This window comes from Brassica napus, chromosome C5, assembly GCF_020379485.1.
Source record: "Brassica napus cultivar Da-Ae chromosome C5, Da-Ae, whole genome shotgun sequence".
Classification (NCBI taxonomy): Eukaryota; Viridiplantae; Streptophyta; class Magnoliopsida; order Brassicales; family Brassicaceae; genus Brassica; species Brassica napus.
In genome coordinates this window covers 24,598,858-24,612,335 of record NC_063448.1, presented here as the reverse complement: position 1 = coordinate 24,612,335, position 13,478 = coordinate 24,598,858, and the positions used below count along the sequence as shown (strand labels likewise).

General features: G+C 35.3%; 1 protein-coding gene and 1 long non-coding RNA gene across 2 annotated transcripts; both read right to left on the bottom strand.

Moving 5' to 3' along the window:
* Positions 1 to 4,025: 4,025 nt before the first annotated feature.
* Positions 4,026 to 8,503, bottom strand: LOC106437491. Its single transcript, XR_007324224.1, has 3 exons — positions 7,160 to 8,503; positions 6,244 to 7,085; positions 4,026 to 6,034 (listed from the first exon to the last, which is right to left on the bottom strand). It is a non-coding gene; the product is annotated as an uncharacterized LOC106437491 (long non-coding RNA).
* A 2,990-nt stretch (positions 8,504 to 11,493) lies between these two features.
* On the bottom strand, positions 11,494 to 12,112 carry LOC111203568. Its single transcript, XM_048757340.1, has 2 exons — positions 11,942 to 12,112; positions 11,494 to 11,730 (listed from the first exon to the last, which is right to left on the bottom strand). The coding sequence occupies exons 1-2, from the start codon at positions 12,110 to 12,112 to the stop codon at positions 11,494 to 11,496; spliced, it is 408 nt and encodes a 135-aa protein (XP_048613297.1).
* Between the last annotated feature and the right edge of the window lie 1,366 nt (positions 12,113 to 13,478).

The window sequence follows — 13,478 nt, the reverse complement described above, 5'->3', positions numbered from 1 at the left end:
ACATTCGATGTAAACTCCATGTAATGTTTACGAGGAGTTTACATCGTTTCTTATAATATTATTATTATTAGTATATAATAAATTTTAATTTATATTTAATATTCAGAATTTAAAATAATTTAAATTTTAAAACGAAATATGAAATTGAAAAACATATTTTAAAAAATTATACAATAATATTTAAATTCATAATACAAACAGAAAAATAAAAAAAAACTACATATTCTCGAAGTAGTTGGTGGGGTTGCTCGGCTGTTGACGGGTTGGATCGGACTCTTGGGGATCTCGTGGTGGCATTCAAAGAGCGGCTCGTCTCTCACTCAACATTCTCTGCATAACCGGGTTTCCCACGGCCATCACGTCTAGCAAATCCTCAAGAGAGTCTAAATGAACCTGCTGGCTATCCATTCGAGCCTTCATCTGAGCAGTCTCTTCATCCCGTCTCGAAGTGTATGACGAAGTTGCCCTTGCAACTTCGTTAACAGAGCCTATACCGACTATCCGTCTCTTCTTTTTAGGAGCCACCTATAAAATCAAAACATATATTAATATAGTTAATTATGTTGAAATATTTAAAATAATGTAAACAAAAATTTTAAGTTGTACCTCTTCGAAGATTCTGTCGATCTCTTCGGTGGACAATGTGACTGGTAATCCATCGGGAGACTCCTGGGTTAGTTGCGTCTCCCGTTCTTCAATCCGACCAGCCACTGTTTGGAAGAGTTTCTCAGATGCAGGATCCACAAAAACTCTGTCGGATATGGCGTGAGTCATCTTGAATAGTTCAGACAGAGAAGGTAAGACTCCCGTCTTCTCGAACTACAAAAAAAAAATTAAATTAAATATTATAAATTATATTAATTGTGGCGTGAGTCATCTTGAATAGGTCAGACAGAGAAGGTAAGACTCCCGTCTTCTCGAACTACAAAAAAAAATTAAATATTATAAATTATATTATTTGAATATTTTAAAATATATATTTAAAACAAAACTTACAGCTTCTAGACGGACTCCTGCATGAGGTTTTTGTTCGGTTCTGTGAAGCATGGGCAAATGACCATCTTTATCCTTCGTCCTTCGAGAAGCCGAGCACGAATTGGCCTTTTTGATCGAAGAGGGGTGCTCCCAATAGGCGATGAGGCCATCCCACACATCCGTCGTGAGCTCAGTGGGCTTTCCCTCATACCCGTAGATCTCCCACTTGTCCTTCCAATCAGAGACTGTGTTGCAGAGGCGTATCTTTGCCTTTGCAACGAATTCCGCTTTCACCCTCTCGGTGATTCCCAAAGACCAATGCCACTTTTGCTGAAACATAAAAATTTTGAAAAAATTACAATTAATAATAAATATTAAAATATATATATATATATATATATATTTAAAAGTGAAAATTTAATTAAATTTAAAAATCTTACCGCAAAACATTTAAACCACGTGATTTGGTGTCTTGCTCCAGTTCGGGTATGCCCCGTCGTAGTAACCCTTAATCGTCGCCGAAACGCTCCGGCTAACACCGTTGTTAGCCCCAAACCTGAAAAAAAACAATTTAACCATTAGAAAATAAAAATTTATTAAATTTTAATGTAATAAAAATTAATAACTTACCAATAAGTTCCTTGCGGTCTATCGGGGTCTAGAACATCCAAACCCTCCCGTCCAGGCTGGGCAAGCAAATCTTCCACCGTATATCTCGCAAAGGGAGCATATGAAGGCACACGCAAATCCGGATGAACTGCACCTTCTGGGACAGGCTGAGGTGCAGCCGCTGGAGGAGGAGGTGGAAGAGGAGGACTCGAAAAAACTCTCTGAGAAGTCTGAGAGTCTGGAACTGCATCGGAAGACGATGGACCGGAAGAAAATGTACCGGAACCATCGCCAAACAACTGGACATAAGTAGGTGCTGCTGGTTTCCTTCTAGGAGCCATCTAAAAAAAATTTAAATAAATTTAATCAATTATGACGACATAATTAAAAAATTATTCTGTTACCTAACTAATCACCTAAACTATAGTATTCCGTCATCTAACTAATCACCTAAACTAATTATCTAACTAATCACCTAAACTAATTACCTAACTAATTAATAACCTAAACTAACTTAAAAAAAAAATAAAAAGGAGGAAATAGAGTGTACCTTAGAGGGAGAGGAGAGGAGTTTGGGAGGAATGAACGAGGAAGCCTCGTCTCGGCATCTCAATATATAGAAAAGGATTCGTCGTAAACGCGACGTAATATTACGACGAAGTTACCAGGCCCGCGTTTTTTCATTTACGACGAAGTTACCAGGCCCGCGTTTTTCGATTTACGACGAAATTACGTCGAAACGTCGGTTTACGACGAATTTACCAGGCCCGCGTTTACGACGAAGTTACCAGGCCCGCGTTTTTCCATTTACGACGAAATTACGTGGAATAGATAACCATTTACGACGATTTTACAACGCTTAACCCTAAACACCGAGAATGAAATCCCTAAACCCCAAAGTCACATATCATCTAACATCATATCTCTTCTCTACTACTTCGTGCTCTTTCTCCAACCTAAAACCCTAAAACTCCAAATAATTTTTTAAAAACTAAAGAAATACATATTATATGAAACAACATTTGTTACACATACATTAAGATGGTAAAAAAATAATATTTCTTTAAACATACGTTACAATAGAGAAATACAACATTTGTTACATATATTACATCACTCTAAATCGTTTTCGTTCTCATCAATATTACATCACTCTAAATCGTTTTCGTTCTCATAACTATCATTACAATCATCATCGTCGCTTCTTTCGAACTCTTCTAACTTGTCATCTTCTTTCCAGTAGATCATGCAGTTGTCGATGCAAACATCAATCATCTCCGAAGGCAACCCAAGACTATAAACCAATTTCTGAATCTCATAATAAGATTCAGCAGACACGCTGTCTTTTGGCAAATACTCTTTAAACAACTCCGCCCATGCATCCATGCAATTCTCAGGTAAATTATGATCCGTTTTAATATTCATCATCCTAGCTGCTAAAGACAATTTAGAGAGACCTTCTCTACAACCAGTGTAGATTGGTTGATTTGCAGCATCTAGCATTTCATAAAACCTTTTTGCATCCAAATTAGGTTCTTCTACATTTCCAGTTCCATCAGCTATTGTTGTAGTTGTTTCTAAAAATGCATCACTAATCATATCTTGAACTCTATCATGATCTACCATCTGCTCATGATCTTGATGATAATTATATTCATTATGCAAATGATTCGGTTCTTCACTATGATGACCATCCTCAAAATTATTATTACAACTACTAGCTTCATTTCCCCCATAACCCTCTCCATGTTGATATCAAATGTAGTACTGTGGTGTAAATCCTCTGTTTACTAAATGCTTCCATACAGTTTCACTACGTGCAAATTTTGAATTCTTGCATTTCCGACAGAGGCAGAACATGTTACCGCTTTCTTGTGTGATCGGTGTACAGCCCCGCCTGGTGCATGAATGTCTCTAGCCCGCTCAGAAATGCGTTTGTCACCCTCCCGTCGGAATCTTTGTGCAAATACATCCAACTCCGTAACTCGTAAATACTACCGCCACCGGCCATTTTTTTCTTAGATTTTTTTTGAAATCTATTTTTTCTGATTTTTTCGGATTTTTTTTTTCCGTTTGTGTGTTGTGAGGAAGAGAGTTGTGGGAAATGACATATATATAGAGAAATTTTCGAGTTGGGTAGTTGAAATATAACAACGATTTTACAAGGAATATTTTACATGGATTTTACATGGTTTTAACATAATATTTACAACGACTTTACGACGAAATTAGGTAAGCTAAAGCACATTGAATACACGTTTTCACCTAAATATAACGGTAACATGTTTCGTTGTAATGTCGATGTAATGATTACGACGTATGTCTCATTCCACGTACATTCGTCGTAAACTTACATGGATTTTACGACGAACACTATTCGTCGTAAATTTACATGGCATTTACGACGAAAGTTGGATTCCTCCTAACTGAGTTGTAAACACCATGTAAATTTACGATGAAATATTTTCGTCTTAAATTTTTGTTGTTATGGGCACGTTTTCTTGTATTGTTTAGCCACTCTAATTTTTAACGTGAGAGCTCCGTTGCGAAAAATTACTTTGAAAATAATAGTATAGATTGGGATTAGTGTTGACTTCTAAAGACTAGACATAAATTTCAAATTTTTGATTAGTTAAGGTATATTTTGGCATGCAATAAGAGTTGGGATATGTATTTTTTTGATCGATCTAGTTCAAACATGAATTTCAAATTTTTGTTTAGTGAATGTATGTTTTAACATGCAATAAAAGTTGGGGTATGGATTTTCTCATCGATCCCTAGTTCGGACGTAAATAAGCCGTTTTCCCACGGACAGACCATGATGAGATTGTGAAGCGATGGCGATGGGTAAAAGGGACCCATTGGAACCGAGGATAACTATGGATTGAAGAAACAATACAAAAATATATATTACTAGTGGTATTCCGGCGCTACGCGCCGGGTTCATAAGTTATTTTCTTAAATGAATTTACAATAAATATTATGGTTTTACTAAACAAAATATGTCAAATCCTATGGAAGTTCCACAAATATGTCGAAAATATTTCGATGGAGAATACTCCCTCACCAAAAAACTACTAAGCTTGCTTTAACAACCAAATGAAACCAACAAAACAAAAGAAAAAAAATAAATTAATTTTAACTTGACAAAAAATCGACAACAAAAAAAAAACACACAAAAAAGTCTTCACAAGTAGTATCAATGGTCCCGCGGTCAACACAGATCCGACTATGAATATTTGTTAAGTGTGTAGAAGAATATCTGACATTTGTAAGAAAATTTTCTTCTAAAAAATTTGTAAGAAGAATATAATTATTGATTTTATGTGAGTTTGCAGGTGGACGTTTGGTAAATTAAAAAATGTATATTGATTGAATATTCAGAGGTTTTTATATTACAATGGTAAGAAATACTTTTTACCTTACTAAATTATAAAATCTCTTAATGATTCCGATTGAAAAAAATGTCATAGCAATTGGATGTCTATTTTGTTAATGAGGGATTTGCTATTTTATGTAGAAACGCAAGGTGACTAAAATATTTCAAAGCAGCCGAATAATGTTTATACTGTTTGAATACGCAAACTGAATGGCTAATAGTTGGAGCATAAAATATAAAATTTTCTAGAATGGGTTTTATATGGAATATATAATTTATTTTATTTGCTTGTTATAGTAAGATTGGTCACATTTTTTTATGTTGTTGGGGAGATATATTACCGTGGCATTTGTTGTCGTGAGTGTTGTTAAGTAACACTTGAGTTTTTTACATGTGCTTAGTGCATTGACTTTATTGATGTCTTTCCAACATAAATATCATGTCCATTTTCTTTGTGTCCTTCCTAATTTGTCCAAGTATATTTTTTCTAATGCTATTTCACTCATGCATAACTTGCTAATGCAAAAAAAAAACTTTGTTAATGCGGTATAGATAAATTCAGAGGGTAAACTACGATGATATATAAATCTTCTGCGGCTGTTTGGAGATAGACTCTTAAAAAGTCATGTTGTTTTAATAGAAATGTTCTTAGTTGTCTTTGACATAGTGAATCTTAGCTTTTTTGCGGAAAGGTATATTTTGTAAGTGATGCATTTAAAAATAAGAGAGCTGCAAAAGGTGGGCACATAAATTGGAGATCATATGAGAAATATACCAAAAGTAGACAGGCAGCAGTAGAAGTTAGATATTCTTTACGACACATCTGGTTAACAGCCAAAATATAGCTAAACAGATACTAACTCCTACAAGTTTTGGTTTTGTATTTGCTAAGGCCTTATTTTCTGCCTTGTTGGTGACTGCGGAACCAGAATATTCCTATTGGCATGGGATGAACACTAACAGTTATTTCAAACAAAGTAATGGTGGTTGGTCCTCCTCCAGCATTGATCTCGCTAAACTTGTTTTGTCATGTTTTTTTTTTAACACTGATGGGCCCTAATACTCTGCAACCTGAGCAGACACACACAAGAAAAACATTGTATCTATCAACGGAAAGATGATGGATGTAACAAAAAATCAAGGTGGCGTTAGCAAATTTAGCCAATCATTGAGAGTATATTTCAATCTAACGTGGATTCTCATTGAATTCCTTTCAATCTCATCCAGGAAAAATATATCACTGATTCTAAAAATCTAAAAAGGGACGTAACAAATATAACCTGAAGAATCTTTTTTGTGAAATCAGCTTCTGTTTGGAATGATTTTCTGCCGTAGATCCCTGTTTAAGAAAAAAAACATCCGAGTCAAAACTGCTGACCCTATCAAACATGCTAGTCATTGCTAGCAGACTATGTTTCAGATTTTAGTCTCGTAATTTTATACCAAATATAAAGAAAATAAAGAAACAATATGTGCTCTTGTCAAAGTGGTGCGAGCTCATGGTCAACCTTAATTAGATAATATTAAAATAGGCATTCGAGTTACAAAAAGCTCAAGCTTGAATCCTTTAGGCTCTTCAGTCTAGGACCATTTAAGATATTTAACCTGACGTGAAGGACATCAACCTAGAGTTATTGTACATGGTAATGATTGGGAGTTACATATAAAATGAATACCAAAATTGCATATATAGTTTACCTCCAAAGAAGTAATATCATTGTTCTTCAAGGCCATTAGCTACAATACTAAAATAAAAACAAATAGAAAGAAGAAGACACAATGTACCTAAAGTTAATTTCTGCAGTTTCTTCCTCTCCTTAGTCTATTTCTATATCTTCTGGAGTTGGTTCTACTTCTAGTTCTATTGACAAACTTATAGTGCTGTGCATTACAAGACACCAAGTTAGAATTCGAGAGGAAGTTTAAAAAATATATAACACTGCTGGAAATAGTTGAGATAAAAAAGAGTATACACAAATATATTTGTTTGTTGTGGTTTTAATAGATGATATAAACACAATCTCACAGGAATCTCTCACTTATCACTCCCAAATAGAACTTTTCATATTTGGCGTCAATAGCAGTACGATAAGGGGAGATGAAGCCTTGTAATCAGAGTGCCCTATGTGAATGCAATTAGTCAGAGCTTTTGATTCTTAAATAGGGAGAATATACAATAGTAAATAGAATCCTTACTTTTTTGTCGATGAATAACAGCTGTATATCAATGCGGAGAGGTTCCGATAAAAGGTTGAGTTTGGAGATGATCTTCGCCGTTCCCACCCCAGGAGGAACGTCGTGGAAGAAGAACAGAGGGTTCCGTCGTCGTTGATATTGATGTCTTGTTAGCCATGGATCTGAGATTCTTTACATTCTGAGCCTCCACGAATTTCAACGAACAGACATCAGCTGGGTTTGAACAGAAGCCAGCTTGAGCCCGGCAAGCATGATGAATCAATACACTATTGTTGAAGATCGTTCTTCTCGATTTCGCAGTGCTGTTCATCGCAGGGAGTTTGCAGATTTATAAGAGAATTTCCACTGGTTACTTTGGAAGATGGAGAGGTCGATTAATTGCCATAAATGCAGAGTTAAGGAGCATATAAATGGGAACTCACGCCTTTACTGAAATTTTTTTATAGGCGGAATCGTCTGAAGAGAAGGGAAACGACGACTGAACTTGCTTTCTAGATTCATACCTTAATAATATTGGGCCTGAACAAAATGATAGCTCTGGAGTCCATACAAAGACCATGCCTTGCTCTAAATGTCAACAAATCAATAAGCCCATAAGTTTTCGGTTGGATGAGAAAAAAGCAGCAGAATGAGAAGATGTCACGTGGAGTAATTTGCCCCATTCTAAATGATGAGGTGGAGGGCTGAGGTGAGAGAGAAGTCTGTTTTATTATTATAGATAGATAGATATTAATTAGTCTCAGAAACTAGAGTGAGAACAGACCAATCCCACGTAGGAAAAAAGCACCACAAATCTTAAAAAACGACATAACCAACAAATAACAAAACTCAACACATGTGTAGATCGAAACCTAAAATCTTAAAGAGAAGAAGCTCGAGCGAAGGTAAAACGACACAAAAAGGCCATGTTCGTTTGTATATCTTCGTTTGTATATCTAGGAACTACATCAAGATGATTTATCTAGATATCTTATCCAGATGCTTCATCTGGGTGTTGTTAGTTTCTTCATTTCGTCTATGCATCCAGATGAATCATCTAAATGTAGCTATGTTCGTTTGCTTTTCATTTTTGATGTGGAAGATATTGTGTGTTGACACTATTGTATATAGTATAACGTGAAACCAAACAAATAATAATATTTTTGGTTTTATCACAAAAAAAAAAACGAAAACTTCACCCATTTATACTGAACAAAAAAAAAAATGGATTTAAAATGATACTTATATTTTAGGAGACTAAAAACCAATAAAATATCGTAAAACCAAACTGATATCCATATTAAACAGAACTAATGTCTTCTTATCTTAAAAAATGAAATTAATAATCTCACCGCGTGCAAGGCACGTGTTATTACCTAGTAAAATATTGTTTACCGAATTTTTTTTTGGCCTTTTAAGTGACGCTTACTTTCACGCGTTTTCCTCTCAAATCTTTCAAGACCGGATCTAGATCTAGAAGGAGCTATGACTTCCGGCGTCTCGTCGGCCTCCTGAGGATGCTCCATATCACCTATTTCTTTTTATTCGTTTTTCGTCTATGCGCTGCACTAACGGAATAAGTGGTCTGCCGGAAACATAATCCTTTCTTTTCCGTGATGTTTAGAACCATGTGTGTTGGTCCTCTTCGTAGAAGCCGAGGCTCTGGTGGCTCATAGGAAGATGGTTGGTTATCTATTTTAGAGGACGGCAAAGGCACACCGGATTTCTAGTTAGCTATTGAAGCTAGAGTTTTTTAACGCTGTGGCTGTGGGAGATTCCTACGTCGACAAGCCTAGTTTGGGGATGGCTGTTCTCTAAAACGGCGTCTCCCTCTTAGATGTAGAAGCTTTTCTTGGCCGCTTGAAGCTAAGGTTTGTGTCCGGTGCTCAAAGGTGTGTGTAACGGCGAGGAATTAACAAAGCTTGGCGAAAGAAGGTTTGAGAGTCGGTTTTCCTATGGACTTCAGTGTTAAGGACTGCGGGATACCTCCGAAATTGGCTCTTGCTCTGAAGATATGGATCTGTGGTCGGTTTCAGATATGCTGGTCCGCGTGAAGTTGCGAGACATCGAGATTTGCTACCCGACATCTTCGTCGGAGATGAAATTTTATGCTTTGGTGATGTTCGTTTGCTCACCCAGGTGATCCATTTGGGTGAAGATGCAAATCGATGTTCGGTTTGTGCATTATAATGCTACATCCAGATGGATCACCCAGCTGAATTTTTAATAATTCATCTCAAATTCTCACCCAAATGAAGGTGAGTCTTGATGGTGCATCTGGATGCAGATGCATCTAGTTCAGTCCAAAATGATACACAACAAAAATGACCTTTTAAAATCAAAATATTATTTTCAAATCGTAAATTCTATTTTAAAATCAAATTGCCAGAACCGAAAAATACATTTTTCCGCAAAAACTGAAAAACACACTTTTCCGCCAAAACCGCAAAATGCATTTTTCCGCAAAAAACGTAAAACACACATTTACATAAGAACACACTTTTCGGCCAAACCAGTAAAACTGCACTTTTCGGCCAAAACCAAAAAAGACATTTTTCCGCCAAAACCCAAAAACACATATTTCCGCCAAAACCCCAAAAAGCATTTTTCGGCCAAAACCGCAAAAAACATTTTCTCGTCAAACCCGGAAAAACGCAATTTTCCCGCCAAAACCGGAAAACACACAATTTCCCCGCCAAAACCGGAAAACGTATTTTTCCGCCGAAACCGGAAAAACGCACGCCGATAATGGAAAACACATTTTTCTGTCAAAACCGGAAAACACACATTTTCCCGCCAAAACTGGAAAATGGATTTTCCCGCCGAAACCGCAAAAAATATTTTCCGCCAAAAACGCAAAAATGCACATTTCCCGCCAAAATCGCAAAAATGCATTTTCCCGTCAAAATTGCGAAAAAAACTTTTCCTGTCAAACCCGCAAAAACGCACTTTTTCGTCAAAAACACATTTTCCACCAAAACCGCAAAACGTACTTTTTCCGCCAAAACCGCAAAAACGTATTTTCCGCCAAACCCATAAAAACGTATTTTCCGCCAAACCCATAAAAACGTATTTTCCGCCAAAACTACAAAATGCATTTTTTCGTCAAAAACACCTTTTTCCTCCAAAACCGCAAAAATATTTTCCGCCAAAACCGTAAAAATGCCATTTTTCTCCGAAACATAAAAAAATATATTTTAGTCATTCTATTAACAAATCCACCTGGATGCAGATGCAAGTTTTCCACATCAGTTTTTCTCTCTTCCACTAATTCAACACTCACTCATTTTGTTTTTGTCATCATTCAACACTCACTCATTTTTTATACTTTACAATGGTTTGTTTGATAAAAATTCAACACCCTACCGTACCATTTTTATTTTCATATTTTTGGTTTTATAATTACATAATAATAATAATTTTTAGTTTAAATTAAATTATAATACTTAAGAGCTAAACAAATGATTAAATAATTTCTGTTTAATTTTATAATTTTGATAAAAATTATTAAAGATGAGAAATATAGAGAGTTATTATTAAAAAAAATAGAATTACGAAAACTTAAAATTAATACAATACATTAATACGCAAACAACACAAATAATAAAACACACATTGCATAATTAGTACAATAAAGTCAACTCACAAACTTAGAAATCTTTCTAACCATGGAACATTCTGAATTTTTGCCACATGTTTTTGATTAGATATGCTTGCAGTTCGTGATGCACATTTGAATAGCGCAACTCAGATCTAGCACGCACGTGATTTGTAAATGCAGGTAGCACTTCAGTCGAGAATACTTGCGGTGCATTAGACTCATTTGCTTTAGATTGATCATAATTGGTCCAGTGTTGAGAATATGTATCTCGTTCATCCTCAACAATCATTTTATGCAATATGATACATGACCTCATTATGATAGCTAAATCTGAAATGTCCCACAAGCGAGCTGATTCGCGAATGATTTTAAATCGATCATGCAACACTCCAAATGCACGTTCAATGTCCTTCCGACATCCCTCCTAAACTTGTCCAAATAACTTGTCTGGTACACTTTGAGGAAGCCTAATCGATTTGACAAAAGTAGAATAAGAAGGATAGATACCGACATCTAGATTGTAAGCCGTATTGTAAGGTCGTTGGTTGAAGAAGAAGTTCACTCTTGGAGTATTTCCTTGTTCAACATCATCGAACACTGGTGAACGATCCATAATAGTTATATCGTTCAATGTGCTTGGACATCCAAAAAAGCATGTCAGATCCATAGATTATGGGTTGCAACCGCTTCAAGAATAACAGTGGTAGTTCCTTTATCTCCCCAAGTATATTGTCCATAAATAATAATAGTGAAGTCAAGTGGGGTCACTAGCATCACTCTCGTGGGCTCTCTTAGATCCACTAGTTCCAGAGTCACTATTCCCTCCAACATGACTACCATAACATGGTTGATCACGAACAGCGATCCATTCTTCCAGTAAATTGAAATTTCTGGTACCACCACCTGAATAGATTTCTTGCGCTTTAGCCAATACATCTTGCTCCGTCCACCCACTTTGTTGAATACGCTTAGCGTTATCGTAAGCGCCAATCTATTTTTTTCAATTTTTGGTTCATGTAGTTGTAATGATTCATGCATAATACTCCAGCACGGAGAAGATCAAATGAGCAATGCTCATTACAATATTCATCAATTTTACCCCAAAATGATTCGTTTCTCTGGTTTCTACCAACAATGATGTATGTTCCATATTTGATTCACTCACTCAGTAGCACCAAATTTTGCTATGTGGTCCATTTAACGTTTTTTCGGGTAGCAGGGGCTGAAGTGTCTGCACCAAGAGTGACTTCATTAACCCCACTTATACCACCAAGAGTCATTTGTGTAGAAAATTCAATTGCTCCAACATCCAAAGCAATTTCATTATCCGTCGGAGTGGAAGAATCAGCGGGTGGTTGAGATGAATATGACATTGGCAAACCGTAATATGGATGATAATTTGGAACATCTGACGGCATGAAGAAACATGGTGGAAAACCATAATTTAGTATGTTTTGGAGTTGGTTGGGTGACTGATTTTGAAATAGATAGTTGTTGGGATTTGGATAGTTAAAAGGATAGTTTGAAGAGTTTTGGGTATAATTAGAAGAGTTTTCATTGGGATCCGTTTTTCAATGAATATAGAAAAATATAGAAACAAGAGTTTATGAGAGCTAAAGATGATTTTTTCTGTGTCCAAATCTAATGAAATAAGTCTCTATTTATAGATTATGAACAATGATAAATTGTGATATATTTTTCTAAAAAAATAATTTAATATACAATAACTGAATTAAATAATGTAGAAGAGAAAAAAAAACTTAAACACAGCCAATAAAAAAAAGTCATCAGCGCTACTTTCTCTTCGTACAATGGGATTGCGCCATGTCGAGAGTCTCTCTTCCCCTCACCTAAATTCAACGGGTTTAATTTTTTTCAACCAGTTGTGTGACAGCTCGTTTTAAACTCCTAATTAAATGAATAGTTGCACCTAGTCAGCTGTTGAAATAATAATTTCAACACACTATCGCACCTAGTCTTATATGCACTAGGTCACTGTCCGCGCTACGCGCGGAAAATTGGTACGTAATATCTCTGAAATTATTTTGTTACTTTTATATCATAAATTATGGAATAAACCACACTTAGTATAATTTTTTTGATCATTCATCATATTATAAATGAAAACGCATGAGCTGTTTATTGTTGAAATGTTGTTATTCAGAGCTTAATTAGCGTTGGACACTAAGACAACAACTTACTTTGTTATGAAAATTCAGTTTGTTCTCTTCCGAAGCTTTTTATGATGTTAATGACGGTGTCCGAATAGTAGTACTTTCATGTATTAGGCGAACAATAGTTTCTATGAATGGAAAAAAATCGGTTTGCACAAAAAAAGTTTACCTTAAAGGCTTAAATTATGGAACAAATAAATAAGTTGCATTTGCCATGATAAAGTTTTTTGTTATTTTATTTGTTGTTTTTACATGTTCAAAAGCAAACGAACAATATATTTCCATATTTCTTTTTACGTACATGTTACATAACTTTTTGTTTTGATAAATTAAGTGATATTTTTGTTAATATTGAATTTTCGAGCATAGAATTCTTTAGCAACCTCCTCAAATATGACTAATCTCAGATAATATATTGTGTTACACATAATCCTGCGATGTTTTCATAAAAATATAATGTTCGATCTGATGTTAATTTATATATATACTCTTTAAGTAACTTCAAATATATTTTATGATATATTTTCTTTTCCTCAATAATTATTTTAACCATCTTGTATTATGT